The 23,459-nt window shown below is 28.4% G+C and overlaps 3 protein-coding genes across 5 annotated transcripts in view; 1 reads left to right on the forward strand and 2 right to left on the reverse strand.

Annotated features, from left to right (window-relative positions):
* The first annotated feature begins 563 nt into the window (after nucleotides 1-563).
* Nucleotides 564-14,061, forward strand: LOC107443348 (myoneurin). Of its 2 annotated transcripts, none has more exons than XM_016057192.3 (5): nucleotides 564-751; nucleotides 5,148-5,821; nucleotides 9,625-9,784; nucleotides 12,322-12,681; nucleotides 13,323-14,061. In XM_016057192.3, the coding sequence occupies exons 2-5, from the start codon at nucleotides 5,153-5,155 to the stop codon at nucleotides 13,556-13,558; spliced, it is 1,425 nt and encodes a 474-aa protein (XP_015912678.1). In that variant the 5' UTR covers nucleotides 564-751; nucleotides 5,148-5,152; the 3' UTR covers nucleotides 13,559-14,061. The 2 variants fall into 2 exon arrangements, with proteins under 2 accessions (XP_015912678.1, XP_042896982.1); XM_043041048.2 differs by lacking the exon at nucleotides 564-751 and adding an exon at nucleotides 3,411-3,866.
* Nucleotides 14,062-17,289: 3,228 nt separating this feature from the next.
* LOC139427165 (uncharacterized) lies at nucleotides 17,290-17,652 on the reverse strand. Its single transcript, XM_071188029.1, has one exon. It carries the CDS (start codon nucleotides 17,650-17,652, stop codon nucleotides 17,290-17,292), a length of 363 nt encoding a protein of 120 aa, XP_071044130.1.
* Nucleotides 17,653-18,381: 729 nt separating this feature from the next.
* The window catches only part of LOC107443341 (U1 small nuclear ribonucleoprotein A), a 19,277-nt gene continuing 14,199 nt past the window's right edge, over nucleotides 18,382-23,459 (reverse strand). The window contains exons 4-5 of one of the 2 annotated variants that reach the window (XM_016057168.4): nucleotides 22,666-22,765; nucleotides 18,382-19,992 (exon numbers count right to left, since the gene is read on the reverse strand). In XM_016057168.4, the coding sequence (XP_015912654.1) occupies nucleotides 19,833-19,992; nucleotides 22,666-22,765 (260 nt within the window). In that variant the 3' untranslated portion in view covers nucleotides 18,382-19,832. The remainder of the gene's footprint in view (nucleotides 19,993-22,665; nucleotides 22,766-23,459) is intronic. The other variant, XM_016057169.4, reaches the window with a different exon arrangement.

The raw sequence follows: 23,459 nt of genomic DNA on the forward strand, positions 1-23,459 counted from the left end.
ATGTAGTTTTCAGTTCCATATAGTTTTTCAAGTTAAAGGATTTTAATCTATATGAAAATCAAGAGAGAAACTAGCGTACTTCCTTCCTCTATGACTTTCCACACGCTAATGGGGAAAGCATGTGAAGTGTTGCCATAGGAAAAGAGTTCTGCTCTACGCCACCTGCAGCCCATTTCGATCGCCAATAGACCATTCTCACTGGTATCGATTTTCTTTTTCCCGGGTGTGAGAATCAGATTGGTAGAAAATATTTACCTGCGAAAATTTACCAATCAGATTTTCGTCCACATGCAATTTTTTACACATGCGGAAGAAATTATATCTAGTGAGACTGGCCCTTTACTAGGGAGTGAAAAAGATGTAAATGATAAGGTCTATCTTGACAAATATTTAACCTGAGACTCTCTTAAAACGTTTGAAATCGAAAATGCAATAATGATACGTTATATATTTGTAATTTTATTTTTTAAAATACGTGCAAATCAGCTCATAATCGGTTCTAATCTGAAAGAAATCTCTTGGTTGGGTCGTCAATCCAGGGCAAATGCGCATGCGCTATTTATCCATCTTTTTCGATTTCTGCGACGGAAGCTGTCAGCTACAGATTTTTGTTTTTTTATCAAAAGCTGCTGTTCGTCCAAAAGTGAACTAATTCAAACAATCTAGAAAAAAAAAAGATTTTCTTCAGGAGTTTGCGAAGATAAAAAAAAGAAGTTTGAAAACAAATCGAAGGCTGTTTTCTAGTTGCCTGGTTAGCATTAATTTATCCAAGCTTTTTGATGTGCATGTGCCATTTTATTTTCCTAATTAATATTTCATAATTAAATTGTAATTGTTTAAAAATTTTAAATAGCTTCCATTAAAAGCTTATATGGTTTTCCAGGAATATCATTATTTCCTACATCACCATTTGAACGTTTTGATTTTTGTTTTAAAATAACAATAAATTAATTTTAAACTTTAAATTCCTGTTGTTAAAAAATATAATCGAAATATTTTATTATTTAAAAGAAAATAAACTTATAAAGCATCTATTCATTGCGAAAACATGCAACCAGATAATAAATATGTTCAAAATAAATATTTCTTAAACTCATTATAATTTTATCTCTTTATGAAAATGAAATCGAAGTGTTTTTATCATATGCTTTTGTATTTTGATAAATCATATTTTTTATACCTTTAAATACTTAAATTAAAATGCAAGGAATATATCGAAGCGTTCTTACATTTTCAATTTTAGTACTTTTATACTGATTCGATGCTAATTTTGGTGACTTATAAAACTAATGTGGAAAAATTACATTTATTAAATTTATATCCTACATAGGTAATTAAGGTTTTTATTTTAAAACGTTGATGACATATTTAGTTGGTTTGGCATTTCCTTTTTTTTTCTTTCTTCTTTTATATTCAACTTGAATTTCAAAACCACTAAAAGATTAAGCAAATAATAATATTTTTATTTTTTGATATTTTTTAATCAAAAATATCTCTGTTTGTATTACTAAAAATGTTAATGAAACCTAAATGAGAAAAAAAAAAGTTCTCCAACATACTAAAATGTACAAGAATTTATAACTAACCTTTGGTTTTGTAATACATATTAAAGAAAATAAGTTATTGTTAATTTTACTGATGTTTTTAAGTAGTTAAAAGCAATTTTTCCTTAGTAATACATTAGTTTCGAAAATACTTTTTATTATAAGCAGTTTATGCAAAATGGAATATTTGATTAAAAATTCTTAAATTTTATTTTTCTGAACCAATAAAATATGTTTTACTATATTTAACAATGTAATGTTAATCAATCTAAATTAATAAATAAAAATATTGAAAGGACTGGTTTTGATTTTAATTATCAAAATATATAAGATTTTCAATGTGTGAAAAATAAAATTAAACTTCAAAAGAAACGAAAAAAATTACCAAAAAGAAGCTTTTCACAAATTTAATAAAAAAATATTTACCAGAAAATGGTCTTTTCTATGAATTTCAAAGGCTTCCTATACTATTAAAAGTGTAATCTGTAAAAATTATGGAAGTTACTTTGTAGTTTGCATCTGCTTATCTCTAGTAAATTAGTAAAGATTTATGCTTAAGCCACTGTTAGCCCTTCATACAAAAAGCTACATTTCAAACTAGAGGCTTCACCTCATAGAAAACCAGTATATAAATAAGTATATCTGGAAATATATTTTCTCAAACCATGGATCTCTCTACTCCGTTGCCCCACTGGTTTTTCCTCTCTTTTTTTTTTTTTTTTTTTGCATCATACTTAGTTTAAAAAACTGTTTAATCATTATGCTTCTAAAATTTGGTCTAATAGTGAAGAACTTCTTTGCCTTAAAGCTATCGCTGCTAAATATGAATTTCCTTCAAGCATGTAGTTGAACAGCTATCTAATTTAATCGTAATCAAATAAACTCTCTGCTTTACCTTAACTGATAATCAGTTTCCAAGTAAATTTGAGTTGAAAGTCGTTTTCTTCCCTATAATCAAATTAATTTTCACTTACCTTAAAGACCAGACCTTACTAATGATATTTGTCAAATTTCTTGTCATTGTGGTCTTGCATATATTAGACGAATTTACATGTAAACCTGTACTTAAAGACTATGAGAGATGTGTTCACATATCAGGTTATTGAATAATCTTTATTCACATTACATAGCTGGAATTCTTATCAATTTGAGTTCTCTGTTGCTAAAATCATTCAACAGTGCTCTTCAGCAATTAATTTTGATTTCTGGGAATTACTTCATATTTTTAAAAGTTTTAATACTTCATTTAATGAATTATCTAGCATCCCAATCTTCTTTAATATTTAAAAATCTATTTTAACTTGCACATTTAGGATTCTCACTCTATTTACCCCTCCCCCAACATACACCTGTCTCTTATCTACCTTTCTTTGTTTGATTATCTTCTCAGAGCCTGAAATAACCTAATTAGGGCCCAAGGCAAGAACTTCTTTGGGGCCCCCCTCTGAACAATATGGAGGAATTAAAATTTTTCACCTCATTATATATATATATAACAAGAAAATAGACTAAAACCTAAAATAGCAATAAAGTCCCCCCCCCCCTAATGGTATCGTTCTGACCATTTTATTGATTTTCTGACAATTCTATGTCCATCTTGCCGAATGCAGATTTCTGATTGTTAACTTTGTCATCTAGCTGTGAAAAATTCATATCCTTGTTGATAATAGGGCGGAATTCAGCTAAATTTTCGCAATTATGATGACTCACTTAAGCCAATCAGAGGCCTGTATTTTTGTAAAATATCACATTTTGCTATATGTAAAAATACAAGCTTTTGATTGGCCAAATTTGTCCATCGTAATTGCAAAAATTCAGCTGAATTCCGCACTAGAAAGCCATGAATTTACAAAATATAGCTTTTTTGTGTTCATACGATAGATTAATGAAGAAGCTAACATAAAACAAATGGATTTTACACTATACAGATGTTTTCTTTTAGAAAAGTTCATTAAAGAAAGAAATCTGAAATAAACATTTAATTCGATTTTGGGCCCCGGGCAACTGCCCCGTATGCCCTTGCCTTTGTCAGACTCTGTATCTTCTTCAAGCTTATGTCTGTTTTAGGGCTTTATTTACATCCTTTAGCTTAATTCATGTGTAACATAAAGTATATTCTTATTTCATTTGAACTTTTTAATCTAATTAGCTTAGAGTATGTTATTTTGTATGGTTTTAACTGCTGAGTTATATGTGCCCAACCTTTTTCTGATGAGGGCAACAAAAATTCCTATTGATAAAAGGATCTTTAGGTTTCATTGTCAGCTCAAGGCAAAGATGCAATTTATCAATTTTTTCAAGCTTTGAAACAGAAGCTGAAAGGTACAGATTTGATTCTTATCAAAAATTTATGTTCATACTATTGTAATACCTTTCTGTAAAAAATAAAACCTTTTTTTTGAAAAGGACCACAGAAAAAGAATTTTAGCAATCATGAGCCGAAATAAATTAAATTTTTACATTACTTGGGAATAGTTTAGTTATTTATTAGTTTAATATGAAATTATAATATATATGATATAATATAATGATATAATTATAATGATATAAGAGTTAATATGAAACTTTTTGTCTAAAAGAATATTATATAAAGTGCACCAAATTATATTTTTACATTAAAAAACATTTGAAGTTGTGCACACATTGTCTTAAAAAAAATTAAATTATGGCGAGTGCTTAACCTCTGTTGTAAAATTAATAGTATATTTTTTTTTTTTTTTTTTTTACTTTTTATAAATTATTTATAACTTTAATTTTAAAATAAGTCTTGAAAAGGAGACTTTTTTTAAGAAATATTTAGAATGCTGAAAAATTTAAATCTTGTGATACCAGAAATTTTATTTTAAAGTTTAGTGTTTTTTCGAAGTTTGTTTTCATTTTTAAAAATTGTTATAAAAATTCTGATGCTAATTGTGTAGGTTTTTCAAATCAGTTTCTTGCCAATAAAAATGAGAGCAAAGTTGTGTATAAGTATCAGTGGTGGACCCCCAAATTGAAAAAAAATATATAAATAATAATTTTTTTAATAGTTTACGAAAGAAATAAAATATTTTAAAAATTATTAATCGTTCTTGATTTTAAAACTCAAAATCAAGAACGATTAAATGGACTCGCATTATTAAACGTTCATCGAGAAATTGATTTGGATGTTGAAAAAATCATTGACAGTTTTGCCAAAGTTTCTAAAAAAATGCATTACATTTAATATTTAAAGATGTTGAATACTTGAATTATTTATGTATTGTTCTATAGTTCATTACAGAAAAAATAAATGAGAAGACTAGCATTAAAAACCCAATTTTTATTTATTTTTTTCAAAAGAAATATTTTAAAAAAAAATTAATTGTATGTGTGTGAGGGGGAATCTGAGTCTATAACACCCCACCCACCCCCAGGAAAAATTTCTGGATCCGCCCCTGATAAGTATCGATTAAAACCTTTACTTTTCTCCCCCTCTAATATTCTTTTGTAATTAATTTCTTATATTTAAGCTCAGCATTTTCTGTAGTACATAAATTTGTGAAAAAGGTTTACTAAGTGTTATTCCCGATTAACATAAAATCTATATTTCATTGATAAATAAATATTATGATTTATTTTTAGATCAAATGGAGGAGGAGCAGCATTTTTGTTTAAAATGGGACAATCATCAAACCAATTTGTTAGATGGATTTGTAGATTTATTAAATAAAGAATACTTATGTGATGTAACTCTAGCCTGTGATGGTATAAGCTTAAAAGCTCACAAACTAGTTTTGGCAACTGCCAGCGCTTTCTTTCGTGATCTCTTCTTGAACAATCCTTGTTCACATCCTATTGTCATTCTTCCTGAATTAAAATATACAGATATGAAAGCACTGGTTGACTTTATTTATTGTGGACAAGTCAATGTTTCACAGAATCAGTTATCAAAAATTCTCAAAGTTGCAAACTACTTAAAAATCAAAGGTGTTCAAACTAAAACTGTTACTGATGATGATTCTTATGAAATAAATTCACCATCAACTGATATTAGAGAAAATACTACGGACCCCTGCTCAACTGAAAAACCTGATGCTGAAAACTCTAATATGCAAGTGACTGAGACTAGTTTAGACCCATTAGAATCCAGACTGACAGAGTCTGCCCATTCAGAATCTAATATTTACTGTAGCAAAACATATTCAACTAAACCTGAAGTACAAATAGAAGAAATGGATGAAGCAGAATGTGGTTTGAATGCCTCATATGAAATAAATCCCTCAAGTTTGATGGAACAGTCAATGACAACAGAGAATGTAAGAAATATTTATTATTAATTACTTAGTTTTCTAAAATACTGAAGACTTGATGCAGCAAGGGTGAGATTAGTATACTTTAAAGTATCTTAAAGGAGGCCTATCTGCTCCTTAAATTTATAAAAGTTAAATATTTTGGAATATAATTTTAATTTGATTCACATAATTTACTTTGTGTGTATCACAAAAACATGGTTCTTTTGAAAATCTAGTTATTTTTCAAAAAATTAAATTTAAATATTTAGCTTTATGACAATGAATTTTGAGGGGTGTGGTATATTGACTTGCAATTGAAAAAAAATCAACAGGTTATGTAGCGTTTTTTTAAAGGTGCTTTTTTTCATTGGGTGTTTTTAAAAAGTGTTTAATTTTCCCTTTTTCAAAATGAGATTTTTCCTTTACCATGTTGATTTTAGCTGCAAATTATGAAAATGTGTTACGAGTTCACCTTGTTCTGTTCAACGTTTTTCATTCAACCCCAATCTATTTCAGCGTATTATCAGTTCGTAGTGTATGAAAACGCCATTCGTTTTATATGATTCAAAACTTCATAATTTTTAACAATTGTCAAAAGCAATGGCAAAATTATTTTTTTGACATGATGGTTAAAACTAGATAAAACCGTCAATTGTCAAAAACTTTCCAACCGTGCCTAATTATGATTTTTTAAAGTTCTTAAAAATAAATTTTGAGTGCTTGAAAAGTGCTAAAAAGGTGCTTATTTTTGTTGAATAATTTGGCTATGTATCCTGATCACTGTATTACTGGAAAAACTGTCTGGTAACTATTTTTTCCCCTTTGCTAATATGATCAAGGTTAAAATAGAATGTCAGAAAACTGATAAAAAATATATTTTGAGTAAAAAAATTTGTAATGTGTATCTTATCTTGCCAAATATTTAAAAAAATCTCACTTTTGAATGTTTTGTCACTTACATTGATTTTTCATGGCAGTATAGACTTCCAGATTGGATAAGTTTTTATTAGCTTTTTTTTTTTTCTATTTCATGAATCTTAAATGAAAATCCTTTAAGAGTCACCCAAAGTTATCTCAAAATGTAATATTTTTAATAAGAATTTCAACTGATAAAGAAGAAGTGGTGTGTAGGAAGCAAAATTTTTATCCAGATTATAACATATACATGTATAGAAAAAAAATTACTTGACAATGAAATAGAAACAATATCCAGTGTTAAAGCTGATATTTTGACAGTGATAACCAGGGGTTTGTCCAGGGCAAATTTGCTAACGTTTAGCGGTACCTTCACAAATTCACCGTTCGTTCAAACAGTACTTTCACAAATTCAACTTTAAGAAAAACGGTACTTTCACAAAATACATTTTTTAAAAAAGCAAATTTTAAAATTTTGCCTCGTGCCTTTAAAACTTTGGTACAATTGTCTTTTTTTTTATGAGTTAGCAGTAGTAAATGATTGCATGCTATAAATTTATGTTTGAATACATATTTCGTTTTTTCATTGCTAAAATCTTCGTCTTTATTTATACTTTACTCAGTATTAACCGAGTAGAATGTCAAAACTTGTCTGAGTATGTTAATATTAAAAAAATGTTCTTTTATCTCAGTATACTGTTATCTCAATATGCTAAGTGTGCTGAGTGTTGTGTTGATTTTTTAATTTTTGCAAATTATTTCTAAATTTTCACAAAATATGTACCTTTTATAATAACCTAGACAGACCCCTGATAACAAAATTTACTTATGTAATGAAATTACAGACTTTTGGGTTATAGAAGTTTGTCTGATATATATTGTGACTTTTTTTTTTTCAAATTAACTACTTCATGCATTTTTACACAAATGCATGTGTAACACGTCAAGGAGCCCACTCTTGATGTGCTTTAAAAAATACTACTCAAAAGCAGAAATTTTTCTTCAAATTGCGGAGAAAAAAAAAAACATTAGTGTAGCTCAAGTTAGTAACAGCAAAACTGAGTCATAGAATTGTACTAGATTTACTAAAAATTTTAATTTCTATTGCTTAAGTTGTAAATATATAATTAGTTACATTTTATCATTAATTTCATTTTTTAAACTGAAAGGAAAAAAAACCTTTTTTAGAACAATTCTGGGTAGAATAAAATATTTCTAGAATACAAAACTGTGGCTCAAAATAAAAATATTGTTCCATAACCTTCCAAACACATCAATGTTTTTCCTTTTGATGATGTTTTTCAAGTGCTAGTCATTTATAATTTTCAAATTTTAACATTTGTTAAATTGTATTTGGAAATGCAGTTAAAACTACATAGATTCTGTGATTTAAAATACTTCTGAAGTTTTTTCATAACTTTCATATTATCTCAGAAATAACTTGACATCAACTCTATGTCTTGTGAGTTACATTTTAATGTGTCTTCATTTAATTTCATTGTATATTCTAAAGTATTTCTGTGAATTTTTAATTTCTGTTGCCTACACAAATTCATTATTATTGAATCTTTATAATTTTAAAATTCAAAGGTTTGTGTGAAGCAATGACAAGCCACTCATTGAGAAAATAAAAATGTGTAAATCTATGGTTAAGTGATGTTAGTAGATAGCTTCTTATTCTAGCTACCTTATTTTCATTCTAAAATATGCCTCTTCATTTCTCCCAAAAACTGATTAAATACTATAACATTTTACTAACACTTTTTAAAGGAATATAAAAATATTGAAAATGGGGTTTGTCATTGTTTCACAACTAACCTTTCAATTATTAACTGTGTCTCTCTCATTTAAGAAATCATTCAGTCTAGAAACATTAAGTATCTTATTATTCATATAAAATTTTGGTTTTTAGGTTTGCCAAGTCAACATTTTTAAGCCTTCATTTTAAAGGGGTAACTTGTTGTCTGGGAGTTTAATATGGAAATATTGCTCTGCATTTTACAAAGAAAAAAACTTCAGGCCCTTTTTGTAAAATGGCTAACAAATACCCTGATATCATCAACCTCATTTTTACGAAGGAGTTCATCTTTATTGCTTGGCTGAGATTGTAATTTTTTAGTTATTTTCTTATATTCATTTTATGATTTTATACTATTTTTTTTTCTCTCTTTTTATTATTGGTGGTTGTATATAATTTCAACTTTTATTTACAAATGTTTTATTTGTTCTTATATTTTTACACTTTTTTTTATACATTTTATTTTCCTTAAATTTTTATTTTCTGAATAATTTTATTCACCACATTTTATTTAAACACTTAAAGTGTCTCTTTTATCTTTAATTAACTGAGACAAGATTTATTTTTTTCTTGGGTTAGGAAAAATTAGAATGAAAATATTATTTTATACCTTACTGAGCTGATATTTTGTTTTTCATTGCAGCATTATTAGATTACTCTTCCATTAATAAACATCAAATTAGTCATTATCCTTAAATTTATGATTATAATGAATCATGGGGGGAAAAATTGAGAATTATTTTATGGAGAAAAAAAAAAGTTAAGAAATCTTTTAAAAGAAAAATGAAACTTGAATATGTAATTTCCGTTAGTTTTGTATTTTTATTAATAAATGTTCAACTAGTAGTCATTTATATTTTAAAAAAAATATTCTGAAATTGATAGTATAAATTTCTCCAATATTATAATTTATACACTTATATCACCAATTTTCTCTCACTAAAACTAAAATATAATTTTGCCAGTCTAGTGTCTCAAGAAAAACTATTTTGATATATTTTGAAATCAGCCTTAAGAAACCTTTTTTTTTATTAAGACTATTCATTATTAGTCAATTGTAAAAGTCTTTTTGAATATGAAGTATTTTATTGTGTGTATATTCCTTTTACTCTAGATAATGCCTACAAAATCTCTGGATGAAAAACAAATGTTGGCCAATTGTGAAAGTGAGTATGAAGATGAAAGGAGCCTTTTGGATTTAGCTGATGATGGAAATTTCTCAGAAGTACAAAATTGCCATGCCTATTATAATCAAGAACTTCCATACTCTAAAGGTAAAAATATTATATGCAGTGAGAAAAAAAAATTGGAGCTTTTATAAAAATTGTTTTTTTTTCTTTCCAAAACTTTGCCAAAATGAAAAGGAAATAATATTAATTGATTAATTAATTATTATCAAAATGAAATTTCATAAAACTAGAGTGAAACTGTTTAACAAGTGAAGTCAAACTAGTTCCCAAACGTTCCCTATTCTTAATAAAAGGTTGATAAATATTAAAGTGATACAAAAAACCAGTAATTTTAACGTTTTTCACAATGCTGAAAAGTATGCAGAAAGCAAAATCAGAATAGTTCAATAAATATTACTTTCAATTCCAACTGTGGGTTTCTGAAATGGAAAATATCCTCTTAGCCACTGAAGAGTTCAGCTAGTTCATTAGAATTTTCTATCTGGTTAACTTACAGAAAAAATTTATCTTCAAACAGTCAGTATATTTTAAAATAAATTATTTTTTTTCGAGTTTTGTTTTGAAAAATTTTAAGTTTTTTTATTCTGTATTATAATATCCATTATTAATGCACCCAAGTGAATTAAAATAAATTTACTAAGTTTTTCAATGAAATGTAGTGAACACATTTCATTGAAAAACTACATTTCATTTTCAGTTCACTACATTTCATTTATTTTTGTAGTGAAAACGCCTTCAGTATAATAAAAGTTTTTGGGCCTACAAATTCTTATTTTATGTTTAACCTTAAAAATTTAAAACTAAATTCCAGTCATTAAAGTAATATTTTTAAAAACTAAAATGTAAAGATTAGTTGGGGTTCACTGTTAGAAAGAACTTTCAAAGCCAAACTAAGTTTTCATTCTAATGTGAGTGCATTGGTGATCACTAGAGCCCGGATTTTGATGACCTAAAAAATCTCAACTAATGCCCTTAAAAATGCAAAAAATGCCTTAAATAAAGTAAAAATATTGAATTAAAAAAATGTTTTGCTCTTTAAAATTATTATGAGTCGTTTAAAAAATATAAAGCAATGCAATACTTGTTCTACGTTCACTAAAGTTTGAAAAATATGTTTTATATCCTAAAATAACAAAAAAAGGAAAATATATTGACACCAAAATATTTTTCTTTTGTATAGAAACTTTGATGGATATAACACCAAAATATTAGTAACATAATATTACTAAATATCAGAATTGCATTGGATTATTAAATGTTTTTTGATAATTTGAAATGTAAACGAGCGTCTCTTGTCTGAAAGTAAATTTTCATTCCTGCAGAAGCTTCTTTCAACGTCTACTGATGTTATAGGTGTGTACTTGAAAAAGACGGTCTCACTTACTGACAATTCTTCTTCAATTTGAAAAGATTTTGCTTCACCTGTTAATATCCTATAGATTTTCTTCATTGTTTGGAAGCCAGTGTAATAATGAAAATTGATAAAAAATAATAAAAATTGGAAAAAATTAACAGAAAACTTTAAAAAATGCATTAAAATGCAAAATACGCCCCAAAATTTAAAGAAAAATGCCCTATAAATCTAAAAAAATGCTCTAAAAGACAAAAAATGTCCAAAAATGCAAAAAATGCAAAAAAATGCAAATGTCATCAAAATCCGGGCCTTAGTGATCACTTACTTAGTATATATTCAAAAACTTAATGAAATGGTTAGAAGAGGCTGTTAAGTTATGGTTATATATATATTAAAAATATTATATAACTTGAATAAGGAAAAAACTATTTTGTCTTTTTAACTAGGTGATACAAAAAAAAGAGAAAAATCTATCTATATTTTGAAACTACGTTGATTTAGTGTGGTTTGTAAAAACTCAATCATTAAAACGAATTTCATTATAAGTAATTTTTTTCATCATAAAAAACACAAGACTTCTAGAAAGCATTTTAAATTTCAGTCAGGGATGCCAAAGCACTAGTGCAATCTCCCCTATGCTCTTAGTGTAGGAACAAATGGGACTGGTTGTTTATGTTTGCCTTTGCCTCATTTCAGTTCTTTTCTTTGTTGCAAAAACTGTAAATATGTTCTTTATTTTTGAAGTATAAATTTTAGTGATCATATTTTGTATGAACACTTTAATAAAATCAAAAGAAGAAAATAAGGTTGATTCAAGAAAATATAAAAATTTACCTTTTCCCGAAATAATTTTTCCCTTTACGTTTGTTCTCCCCGTTCTAACTTTTCTTTGTGTTGAGCGTCCCTAACTTTTGCACACTGTAATAATGAGTTGCCAACTGCTCCGCTTTCTGATAAAGTTTTAATAAATTGGTAGCGAATTAAATTGTAAAACTTTTAGAATAAGGATAACTACCCCTACTCTTTAAATGTGTCAACACGTGATAACTGCTATAAAGTTACATTTCGTATGATACTTAGAATATGGGATATGTAGTGGTGGAAAAATTACTTAAAATAAAAAATATTAAACTAAAAGTAATATAAATTTCGTTATGACTTGAAAATATTTTTTTTCAAAGCGGAGCAAGTTGGCATCTCTGGTGATATATAAACATTGCTTATTTATTCCTTCTTTAATGCCTTAATTTTTTTGTTCATATTCTAGAAACCCATCCTACTACGATGAGTGACAAAACATTACTGAAACTTCCACTAATATGCTCAAACTGCCAATATGTAATGACTACTCTAAGTGATGCCCAAAGTCATCTTAACACAAATCCTAACTGTCGTACTTCCCAATTTCAGTGTCCTTTATGCCCTAAAGTTTTCATTTGGCCAGCAACGTTAGTAAAACATTTTCGTGAGCAGCATCAAGGACCAGGGGGCACAACAAGAGTAACAGAAAGACTTTGGTACTTCTGTGAAGTCTGCAGAAAGCCATTATTGAGTAAGCATGCTCTCTCTCTTCACAGAAATAAATTCCATGGACACTTAGTTGACTCATTTCAACCATCATCACCAGGTGAGTGATTCTATTCATAATTATTCCCTTTCAGGGTGCGTAGCCAAATTTATCAACAAAAAAAGCATTTTTTAAGCACTAAAAAATATTTTTAAGCCCTATATACATTAACAAAATGCAAAGTGATTTTCAAAGACTTTACATGATCATGATAAAATATCTAGTTTCTGACAAAGAACTCTTTTCCTGATTATATTATTTAACTTAAAAGATTGAGAGATATTTTTGGTTTGATTTCGGTGTAAAATGAAGCAAAGTTGCGCATGATAGTACAAGCATCTCGCTGAACCCAGCAAATATTTCATCAAACATATAAAATGATTGGCGCTTCAGATAGACAGTATGCTGAAATGCATTGTGTTTGGATAAATTGTGAAAACACTAAATAGAACAATGTGAAAACTACGCTTTTGTTTAATACATGGCGAAAATCGATATGGTGAAGAAAAAAATTTAATTATTGAAAAAAGAAAATTAAGCACTTTTTTAAAACACCCAGTAAAAAAAAAACACCTTTAAGGGCTTTCTAAAAATGAAAATCAAAAATAAGCACCTTTAGTTCATTTTCTAAAACACTACGCACCATTCCTTTATTACTATGTACTAAATTTTTATGTTTATATATTTATCTTTTTTTGTAGAAAGTGCCAATCCTGCCAAAAGAGGGCGTAAACAAGGTACAAGAGTGTGTAGATTATGCAAAAGAACTTTTTTGAGCAGTGCTGATTATCAAGCACACATGCAAAACTTCCATTCTCTAAAGAGTGTAACCAGCTCTGAAAGCAGTTCTACATTTGACTCTGGTCATCCTTTGTCAGTGGCAGGAAATGAATCAAGTTCATCGCAGAGCAGTATGTCTGTGTCTTCTGTTACATAAAATTATTAGTTCCTCTTTTTCATAACTACACTTATCATGGTAGATATATTTCCTAGGAACTTTTTTTTCATCAGAAATAGTCTATTTTTTTGTCTAACAGAGCTGAAATGCAGACTTGTACTATTACGCTTTTCACATTATAGAGCTGAAATTTTAAATTCTAAAATTGATGCTATTTATAGAGTTTTAGTTCAGTAAAAGCACGCTTTACTAGATTGATTTTTGACAAATGGAACCGAGTGATGAAATATTTAGAAAGTAAATCATCTTGATCATTGTCGCTATATAAGATTATGCATTTATTTGTGGCATTGCTATTCATGTACAAATAATTATGCAATTTATTGTATACATTTCTGTGTTTTAATTTTTTTAAAGTGATACTGATTGTAATTTTAGCCAAAGATTATGTGACTGTATTTATGGCATTGTTATTTGTAGCAACATCAATTTGTGTATCAATGCTTCAATTAGTACAAAATAAATTTTCTTTTCTTATTCTATCTTATTAATGCAAGGCATGTATATTTTATAATGATGTTTAGCCCTTAATCTCGCTGTTATCCACAAATTTACTACTTAGACAAGTCACCAGACATTACAGAAACAAGAGCTATTTTTTTTAATTCACCCTATAACTTATTGTGACATTAAACTTAATTATCAGAATAACAAATCTTAAAAGGCAATGGTTATTAAAGCTGGGTACAGAATTCATAGCATAGTACATGGATGCTTAATGTGCAACTTTTGAGACCTCTACATCTATGCCTAACCGAAATTTTAGAACTAAATAGTTCATATAAGCAACAAAAAATAGTTATCAAGAAGTAGAAAGTTTGTACTCTCTTCTTTTTGAAAAACATCTTAGAGAAAAATTTGTACTGATGTGCAACAAAAATGTAATCCATTTTAATTACCATTCCACTTTTATCTGAGCAACATGAGTGATGAAATATAAAAAGTTTAATAAGAGTGAATGTTAGGACTGGGCAATAAATCGATGCACATCGGAAAATATCAATATTATTAATATCATCACCGATCCAATGTTTAGATTGGCAATTTTCGAAGCATCGGAAATCACGATTTACTGAAATGTGTATTATGTTTCCCACTGTATCTTTGACTACTTGCGCTATGTTGAATGTTGTTCCCCGACAGTATATTGAGGGTTTCAAGTGCATACGAAGAGCACTTCTGATCACGACACCTTTGTCTGCAAGGTCGCTTAAAGATCATTTCCCTCCATAAGTGTACAGTGATAGCTGTAGTGATGATCGTTATTTTTCCTCGTTACATAGTGACTCTTTGTTTTGCTGACACGATGAATCCCAATGTAATTAAGAATCTGAGTGTTTTCTTTCAATTGTGCAAATCCTGTTGATTTTATAACAACTATTTTGCAGACATCCAAGTCTTTAAATATTGAGAAATAATAATCGTTAGAAAATATAAAAAATGCAGTTTATTTTTTTTAAAAATGCAACTTACTAATTACGAATATTTTACTTTTTTGCATTCCTTTCTCTTTTTTTAATAAATATTGATAGAATAGATTGATTTTTTTTAAAATAAATATTGATGAACTAAATTTAAGATAGTTTATTTCAAGATCATGCCTTAATCGATCAATCAAAAATTCGAATTTACACAGTACCAAACATTGTGATGTTAGCGTGACAATACAAAGCAATGCCAAAATCTTACCATCATTCAGTCCTGATGGATATAATATGTAGTTTTTATAAATTAAAACAAATTTAAAAGTATTAACAGACTTTTACTGCGATATTTATAATGACGTTATAAACTTTTGCAGATTATTCTCTCTGTGATAATCTGCAGAACACCAGTTATATTAAAAGTCAGTCACAACAAGTCGATAAAATAATCTATTTACTTTTCTCGACTTTTTCTAATAAATTACAGGTGGAAAATAGTGTTTCCTTCCAAATTGTGAATTTCTTGACTGTATTTTTACGGAAAACTGCAATTTCTTCTGAACAGAAATACTTGAAACATGTCATTTAATACTTGTGTGAAGCATTTTTTTTTTCAAGAAAAAAAATTTATTTGCTAATATTGTTTCTATGCACAAAATTTTATTCCCACAATTCCTGAGAAAAAGTGTGAAGATTTGCTCCCTGTACAACTGCTGAGGAGGGGGGGGGGTAATTTCTAACTTTTGTTGATATTAGAAAAAACAGTTCATTATACATAATTTTATTAATAAGTTGTTAATTGCAGAATATTTGACATTAGTTTTCTTTATAATGTTTTGCAAGTAACTTTGAAAGATTAATACTTGTTACATTAAGCTTTAGTCTGTAATTCCAGAGTTAGTTGGATTTACAAAAACCTTAAATATCACAATAATTGCTATCTTCCATAGCAAAAAGTGTAATACAAATGTTTTTCTGTTTCTCCATAAAGTCAAAACACCTATTTTTATAAACATTAACAGAAGGCATAGATTTTGCCATATCCTGGTTCATGCTGGTAAAAAGTTTTCTTTAAAAGGTATACTTTAAACATCTAATATGGTGGCCAACAAATCCACCCTGTAAAATGCCTGAATTTACGAAATATTAACACATGGAGGCATTGGAAATATTAAAAAAAATGTACTTGAAACAGAATTGAATTTAACTTTACCATCTCAAATTTCTTGAACAACAATGAGTGGAGGGAAATTACTAACTAACAGTGTGATCAAACAAAAATTTTAATGTTAACACACCTTCAAAACATTTCAAAAGAACATTTTGTCTATTGTCAAATATTATTAAATGTAAATTTTTTGGAGTTTGTAACTTTTTATTTTAAATTCCATTTTTAATACTAAACATCTAGTTATAAGTTAAAAAGAAATATGGGTAGCATTAACCGATTCAACATAGTACTCTCTTTCAGAAAATTAACTATGTGTTCTTTTTTCAAAAAATGAATCTTCTGTCTACTTTATGGGTATCAAGAATCCACTTTTGCACTGGATTATTGGACCAGACAGGCTCAGTTTGTAATGCAATAACAGTAAAACATTGAGATCTCCAGGAAAGGTAGTGTTTAGTAAAGCAAGTTACCTTCACCTTATTTTTCAGTGGTTAACACTTTTATATTATGCTGGAAATCTGATAAGCATATCTACACTGAAGAGCCAAAAAAAACTGGCATACCTGCCTATCGTTTAGGGTTCCCGTGAGCAGCAGAAGTACCGCAACACAACGTGGCATGGATTCGATCAATGTGTGAAGTAGTGCTGAAGATAATTGACACCATGAATACTGCAGGGCTGTTCATAAACCAGTGGGAGTAAGAGGGGGTGGGGATATCTTCTGAACATCTCGCTGCAAGGCATCCCAAATATGTCCATGTCTGGGAATTTTGGTGGCCAGCGGAAGTGTCTAAATTCAGAAGAGTGCTCTTGGATCCATTCTGTAGCAATTCTGGACGTGTGGGGTGTCGCATTGTCCTGCTGAAATTGCCCAAGTCCGTCGGAAAGGACAATGGACATGAATGAGTGTAGATGATCAGACAAGATTCTTACGTACCCATCACATGTCAGATTCTTATCTAGACGTATCAAAGGTCCCATGGGGTTGTCTCTATACCCGTACATCAGCTCGATACAACTGAAAACGAGACTCGACAGATCAGGCAACGTTCTTCCAATCGTCAACAGTCCAGTGTCAGTGTTGATGGGCCCAGGCAAGGCTCAAAGCTTTGTGTCATGAAGGCAACAAGGGTACACATGTGGGCCTTTGGCTCCAAAAGCCCATATCAATGATGTCTCTTTGAATGGTTCGCACGCTGACACTTGTTGATGGCCCAGCATTGAAATCTGCTGCAATTTGTGGAAGGGCTGCACGTCTGTCACGTTTAATGATTCTCGTCAATTGGCATTGATCCCGTTCTTGCGTGATCTTTTCCCGACCGCAACGATGTCGTAGATTTGATGTTTTACCGGATTTCAGATACTCGGGGCTTACTCGGGAAAATCCAAATTTCATTTCTATCTCGGAGATGCCCATCTCCCGTGCGCCAACTATAACACCAAGTTCAAACTCCCTTAAATCTGTATAACCTGGCATTGTAAAAGGTGACGGATCTAAGAACTGTGCTAGACACTCGTCCTATATACGCATTGCCAATCGCAGCGCTGTACTTTGATTGACTCCATACCCCTTTATTTGCATACTCGTGCCTGTACCAGTTTTTTTTTTGGCTCTTCAGTGCATATAAGTAAAGTAAAATAATATTTTTTCAACTAACAGTATGAAAATGAAATAATTTAAATAGACATTACTGAATATGGTGTTATTTTAATCTCAATAATTGCAAGAAAAAAGTGGTTATGTTAATCATATGAAGTTTCAATGGGTTTTACACTAATTTCACTCTTTGATGGTATAACAGTTGAAGCTAACAACGTTCTTTCTCTCTAGAAACAATACACATTTTAGAGAGTTAGTTAATAACTAAACATTAAATTTAAAAGTTAAGATTTGCCTGCCACTTTCTACTAACTTAATCCCTTTTACTTATATAACTAAGATGCAAAAACAATGTTGAAGGTTCTATGTTGTTTTGTAAAGCAAGGACTGCAATTCTGTTAAAATGTGATATGGTAAATAATTTTTTTTTATTTTTTTCCTTATGGGTTTCAGCTACAACATATAAATCTTGGTAAAGAAAATAGGTGTAACAAAGCCTTTGTTAAGCTAAAAGATCTTGATACAAAGGCTTTTATAATATTAAAAAAACTTATTTTCACAAATTTACTGAGAAATATATCATTAAGAATCTATAAAAGCACCATACAAAAAAAAAAAGCATTTTATTTATCAAATTTCAAAAATTAATTTTTACATAAGACTGAGTAGTGAAATTCTACTCATTTGACAAATAATTGTTGCATCACAAGATTTGCATGAATAATTAAGCAAAATTGTGAACTTTTACAGAAAAAATTATATTAAAAGCAAACAGTAGATTAGTTCAATTAATATTTTTTGCTTATTCATTAGTTACCCAAACATTGGAAAGTATTAAGAATTAAAATAATTTGCTAAAAAAATTTAATATGAAAAAGATTGTAAAGAAAATTACAAGAAGTTCTTTCTCAGCAATGCAACAAAAAATTTAACAATACATTGAAAAATAATGTATATCACATCCAAGTACAAAATTTTTTTTTACAACATGTGAAATCTATATACAATGAAACCTCTTTTACTGACCACCTCTGTAAAGCTATTGCTTTTATCTTTTTTTTTTTTGCTCATAATTCCTATTAACTGTATTTGCTTATAAAACAATGAACTTTTTATTATTTTTTTGAAAGCAATTAGCAATTTATATCATGTGCCCCAGACTTAGAAAATGTATGACATTCCAGTTATATAAAAATTTTACTTATTGATGTGCTATTTTCTTAGAAATAAGTATTAAGTTATTAATGTACACCAATTAACTGTGCACATTAATTTTGTAACAAACCATTATATGGAGACTCTCTATCAATGGTATTCTTTTTGCAATAAAAAGTTAAGTTTTTCTTTAAGCATGCTTATAACTCTGAATTTACACACCAACTATGAAAATACTTATTTGGTCCTAGTGGTGGTTGTAACTCAGAAGTTTCACTGTATATCGAAGTTGTAACAAAGAGCTCCAGTTCTACAAAACACTAAAATGAATTGTAGTATTAAAATATTTCACACTACTTTTTATTTTAAAGCAGTGAATAAATCAATCATCATCAATAACTTGAAGCTTGTTAATATGTAATAAGCTTATAAGATTTTCCTTAAATGCATTGTGTACATTCCAAGACCAGACAAAAACATATAAGTTTTAGGAAAGAATATTAAAACTTCATTCAAGTGTTCAATTTTTTACAAAACTAAATAGGTTGGACATAATAGAAATCATTCACAAAAATAAACAAAATTTACAGACAAAATGGACATACAATGGCATAACCCAGATGATACAACCAACAAAATATGTTCACATTACAGAAATTAACATAAAGATTATGAAATGCAAGATTTGCTAAAAGATTTTGATAATAAAAAAAAATATTCATGTTGATATTCAATTCATGTAAAGGAAATTTCTTAGAAAAAATATATAAATTTTCAAAAAGGGTCAAAAGAAAATGTAATAAGTTATCTACTCAAACAGTTCCACAATATCATATGATTTGAATAAAATGAAATATAATAAAGTTGAATTCCCATTTTACAATTGATTACTTTTAAGTCTCTCATTTTTTGGCAAATGTAATTTTTATTGGATGCGTTGGAGTCAATCTAAAACCTTGTAGAGAGTCTTTGGCAGCAGCAGCTACTGCCTCGTTATCAAATTCCACAAAAGCAATATCATGCCTTCCAGGAACAAGTCGCACTTCTTTAAAACCAGGAAACCTGAAAGAAAAAGAATAGATATTTTCTCAAAAATTAATTAGTTCTTTCATTCTCATTACAACAGAAAATATTTTAGTGTCTTGAGTAGAAAAACCCCAGTTCTTACTGATTTTTTAAGTTAAACCGTACAACTGTAATTTCACATATTTCACAAAGGGAGGGGGGAAAAAAGACATTTTTTAAGATATGGCATCTAAAATTAATGATAGTTTCCAGCAGAAAAGAGATTTGTACTAAATAAAATTTAAAATATGTTTTTAAACAAATTTAAGAGTAGAAAATAAATTATATCAAATCATTATCACAGTTGGAAAAGAACCTGTTTTTTTTTCATGCTTAAAACAGTTTATTTTTTGTTTATTTAAAAAAAAAGAGGCAAAATAGTATTTTAAGACCCAAAATAAAACCTACTGAACTATATAGAAACCTTTCTCACTATAAATTAATATTTTGCATAAAACAATTCAAAAATATCTTGGTTTGTTGCATAAATATGCTAAAGTGTTAAAAATAAGTTTTCTTTTATTACCTATTGAATCGATAAAAATTTTAATTAAGAGTATAAAATATTTTTCGATCAAAAATATTTGAAATTGCCAAAAATTATAACTATGGTGCAACCACACATTCAATATAGTAGTAAAGGTGTGTTTTAGTACAAATTGATTAATAAATAAATAATAAAATACTTTTTTCTCCTTTTTTTTAAATCATAATTGAGCTTAAGTACAATATATTGTACTTAATAACATAATGCAACATTAATTAAATAACATACAATAAAATATAAACATATTTTGAAAATTTTACAAAAAAGAGTAGAAATAGTATTTCTAGTATTAGTATTAAGTAGTAGTAGTCTAGTAAGTAGTATTTCTTTTTAATCTTATTGCATGAAATTTTAATAATTATACATTAAAATATAAGTAAACAAAATTCATCTACATTATGAGGCATATTTTAAAAATATAAAATACTTACATTTCATAACTATATTAATAGAGATATTAATTGTTAAGACAAATTTGGAAACTATTTGTGAGAACATTGAAAAAAAATGTTAAATATGTTTCGTATTATAAGTAGGCTACATACAAAAATTGTTTTTTTTTCTTTACATTTCTTACTTATTAGTATGGTTTACTATTAAAATAAAATCACATGAATAAGAAACATGATTTGTAATAATTAAATTGTAAGAATAAAAATCAGGTTTAATTTTTTAAAAATCATGTGAAATGGGGATGTGTGATATTCAAATCGTGTGAATATGAATTTCAATGCTTGATTTTAAAATTGTGCGAATACAAATCCTGATGTATTGTATGTCCCCTTAACTGTAAGAAGCGAGTCCAGATTTTTAAAAAATAATCTTATTTGTAACATTATCAACAACAAAAAACTGTGATGCCATAAAAAAATCTATAAAAACTAAAAGATTTCTTTGGCATTTGAGCAGTTTGGTGCCAAATATCATAAGAAAATATAAAAAATATGGGGTTTTGTCACTCATAGTGATAAGTACTTTTTGTCCCACTTTGTCACAGCTGCATCATCTTTGCAGGTTTAGGAAACTCATAATTGAATTTGCCGAATCAAATTTAATATTATAGTTAATAGAAGAAATAAAGAGACAATATAAATACAATCAAACCCCGCTATAGTGAACTCCCGGATATAGTGAACGAAATGCTCGGTCCCGTGCCATGCTATACTCGTATAATGTTATTTTTAATGGATATAGTGAACCAAAAAAGTGAGGAAGTTGGATATAATGAAATTCTTTCTGTCTTCGACTGATTTCCCCCCAATTTTCTTTGTAATAATTTTGAAATTTGTACATCAAAATAAATACATATACCGATTTTTAAAACCATCTATAGAAACTACCTTTATGTGCTCAAATGGCAGGTTAGACAGGTTTAAAAAGCGGAATAACAGAAATTCAGAAAAAATTATCTGAGAGTCGGGAAGTGTTTCCATATCTGATGTTGAGGATTGCTCATCAGCTAAAGAGTACTAATTTTTATTTGTACGCAAGATGAAGAGTGATGGAAAATAACACATTTTTTGCTACTACATAATATTTTTCAGTCATTTATATCAATATAATGTAATAAAAGGGAGGAGTTTGGGAACCACTGGTGAAATTGCCTGCTCAACGGATATAGTGAACTCCCGGTTATAGTGAACCGAAATTTCGGTCCGTTGAGGGTTCACTATAGCGGGGTTTGACTGTATTACCAAAATTAATTGCATTAGAAAAATAGAAGAAGTCAAACTCTCCAATTATTTTACTCAAAGTAATTAATTCAATTAGTTTAATCAAATTATTTTGTTGCGTTAAGTAGTAAATTCTCAAATAACAGTTACATTTCCCATAAATAAATTCCATTCACAAAAAAAAGCTTGAAAATGATCCAGGTGATAATTATTAAAACAAAAATAATTTTAAGATGAAAATGAAACAAAATAAGTTTAAATAAATAATTCAATAACATAAATTCAATATGTTGAAAAACGTAGGACCTCAAATATAATGAAATATAAATATACTTTTTACAAATATATACTATATAATATATGTATATACTATATAAATATATACTATACTTTTTGCAAATATAATGAAATCAAGGATATAGGGATATGATTACATAAAAAAATACTTACTGCCTAAAAAGAACAGTTAACATCATTTCATTTGTTTCTTCAGGAAGATTAGTTAGAAATAGAATTTGATTAGGTGACGGCTCCATATTAGGTGGAACTGCTAATTGAAAATAAAATTTATGAAAGCAAATATTCAAATTTTAAAAAAAATTAACAAGAAACAAATTCAAGGCTTCAAAGATTTAGAGGCTCTGTAATCACCACTTTTAATGCATATTATAGAATCCTTATCAAAAATAACATCAAAATAGTAAGCACATAAGGGATTGCAAATTAAAATTTAAGTAAGGAAAAGAATGTTACCAAAACAGAACAAATAACTTTTACTGACAGTAGTATTAAATCCATCAAAACCAGCTTGATTGACAGGTACAACTTGAAGACTTGGTTTAATTGTTACTTTTCACCTCCTCTTAGATTTATCCATGAACCAAACAGGTTTTGATTGACTTATTATCTCAATCTTTGTTAATAAATTATGTTTGGGATGCATTTTTCTTTTATAGCTTTAACACTAATTTGAGATTTCAATTTGATAAGTATTCTAAAGACATATCTGTGGTGATTATGGAACTTCCTTGTATAAGTTTTTTAGAGCTTGTTTATACAGGGTGTCTCAGTTAAGCGTTTCAGAATTTCTAAGAGGGGTAGGGGGCATCCTGACGACTCGAAATCATATAGCAATGTGGGGTCGGAAATGCTTTCCTGAAGCGGTGACGTACACAGAAGCACCATAAAGAAAAGAGACCATAAGTGAAAAATCGCTATAATAATACATTGAAAAAATTATATGG

The sequence above is a fragment of the Parasteatoda tepidariorum genome, chromosome X2 (genome assembly GCF_043381705.1).
Source record: "Parasteatoda tepidariorum isolate YZ-2023 chromosome X2, CAS_Ptep_4.0, whole genome shotgun sequence".
NCBI classification, from domain to species: Eukaryota; Metazoa; Arthropoda; class Arachnida; order Araneae; family Theridiidae; genus Parasteatoda; species Parasteatoda tepidariorum.

Bases quoted from the DNA above. Each gene is read 5' to 3' on its own strand.
- LOC139427165 (XM_071188029.1), bottom strand. From the start codon at position 17,652: ATGCCAGGTTATACAGATTTAAGGGAGTTTGAACTTGGTGTTATAGTT.
- LOC107443348 (XM_016057192.3), top strand. From the start codon at position 5,153: ATGGAGGAGGAGCAGCATTTTTGTTTAAAATGGGACAATCATCAAACC. The intron at 5,822-9,624 runs GTAAGAAATATT...CTTTTACTCTAG, and splicing joins AGTCAATGACAACAGAGAAT to ATAATGCCTACAAAATCTCT. The intron at 9,785-12,321 runs GTAAAAATATTA...TTCATATTCTAG, and splicing joins AGAACTTCCATACTCTAAAG to AAACCCATCCTACTACGATG.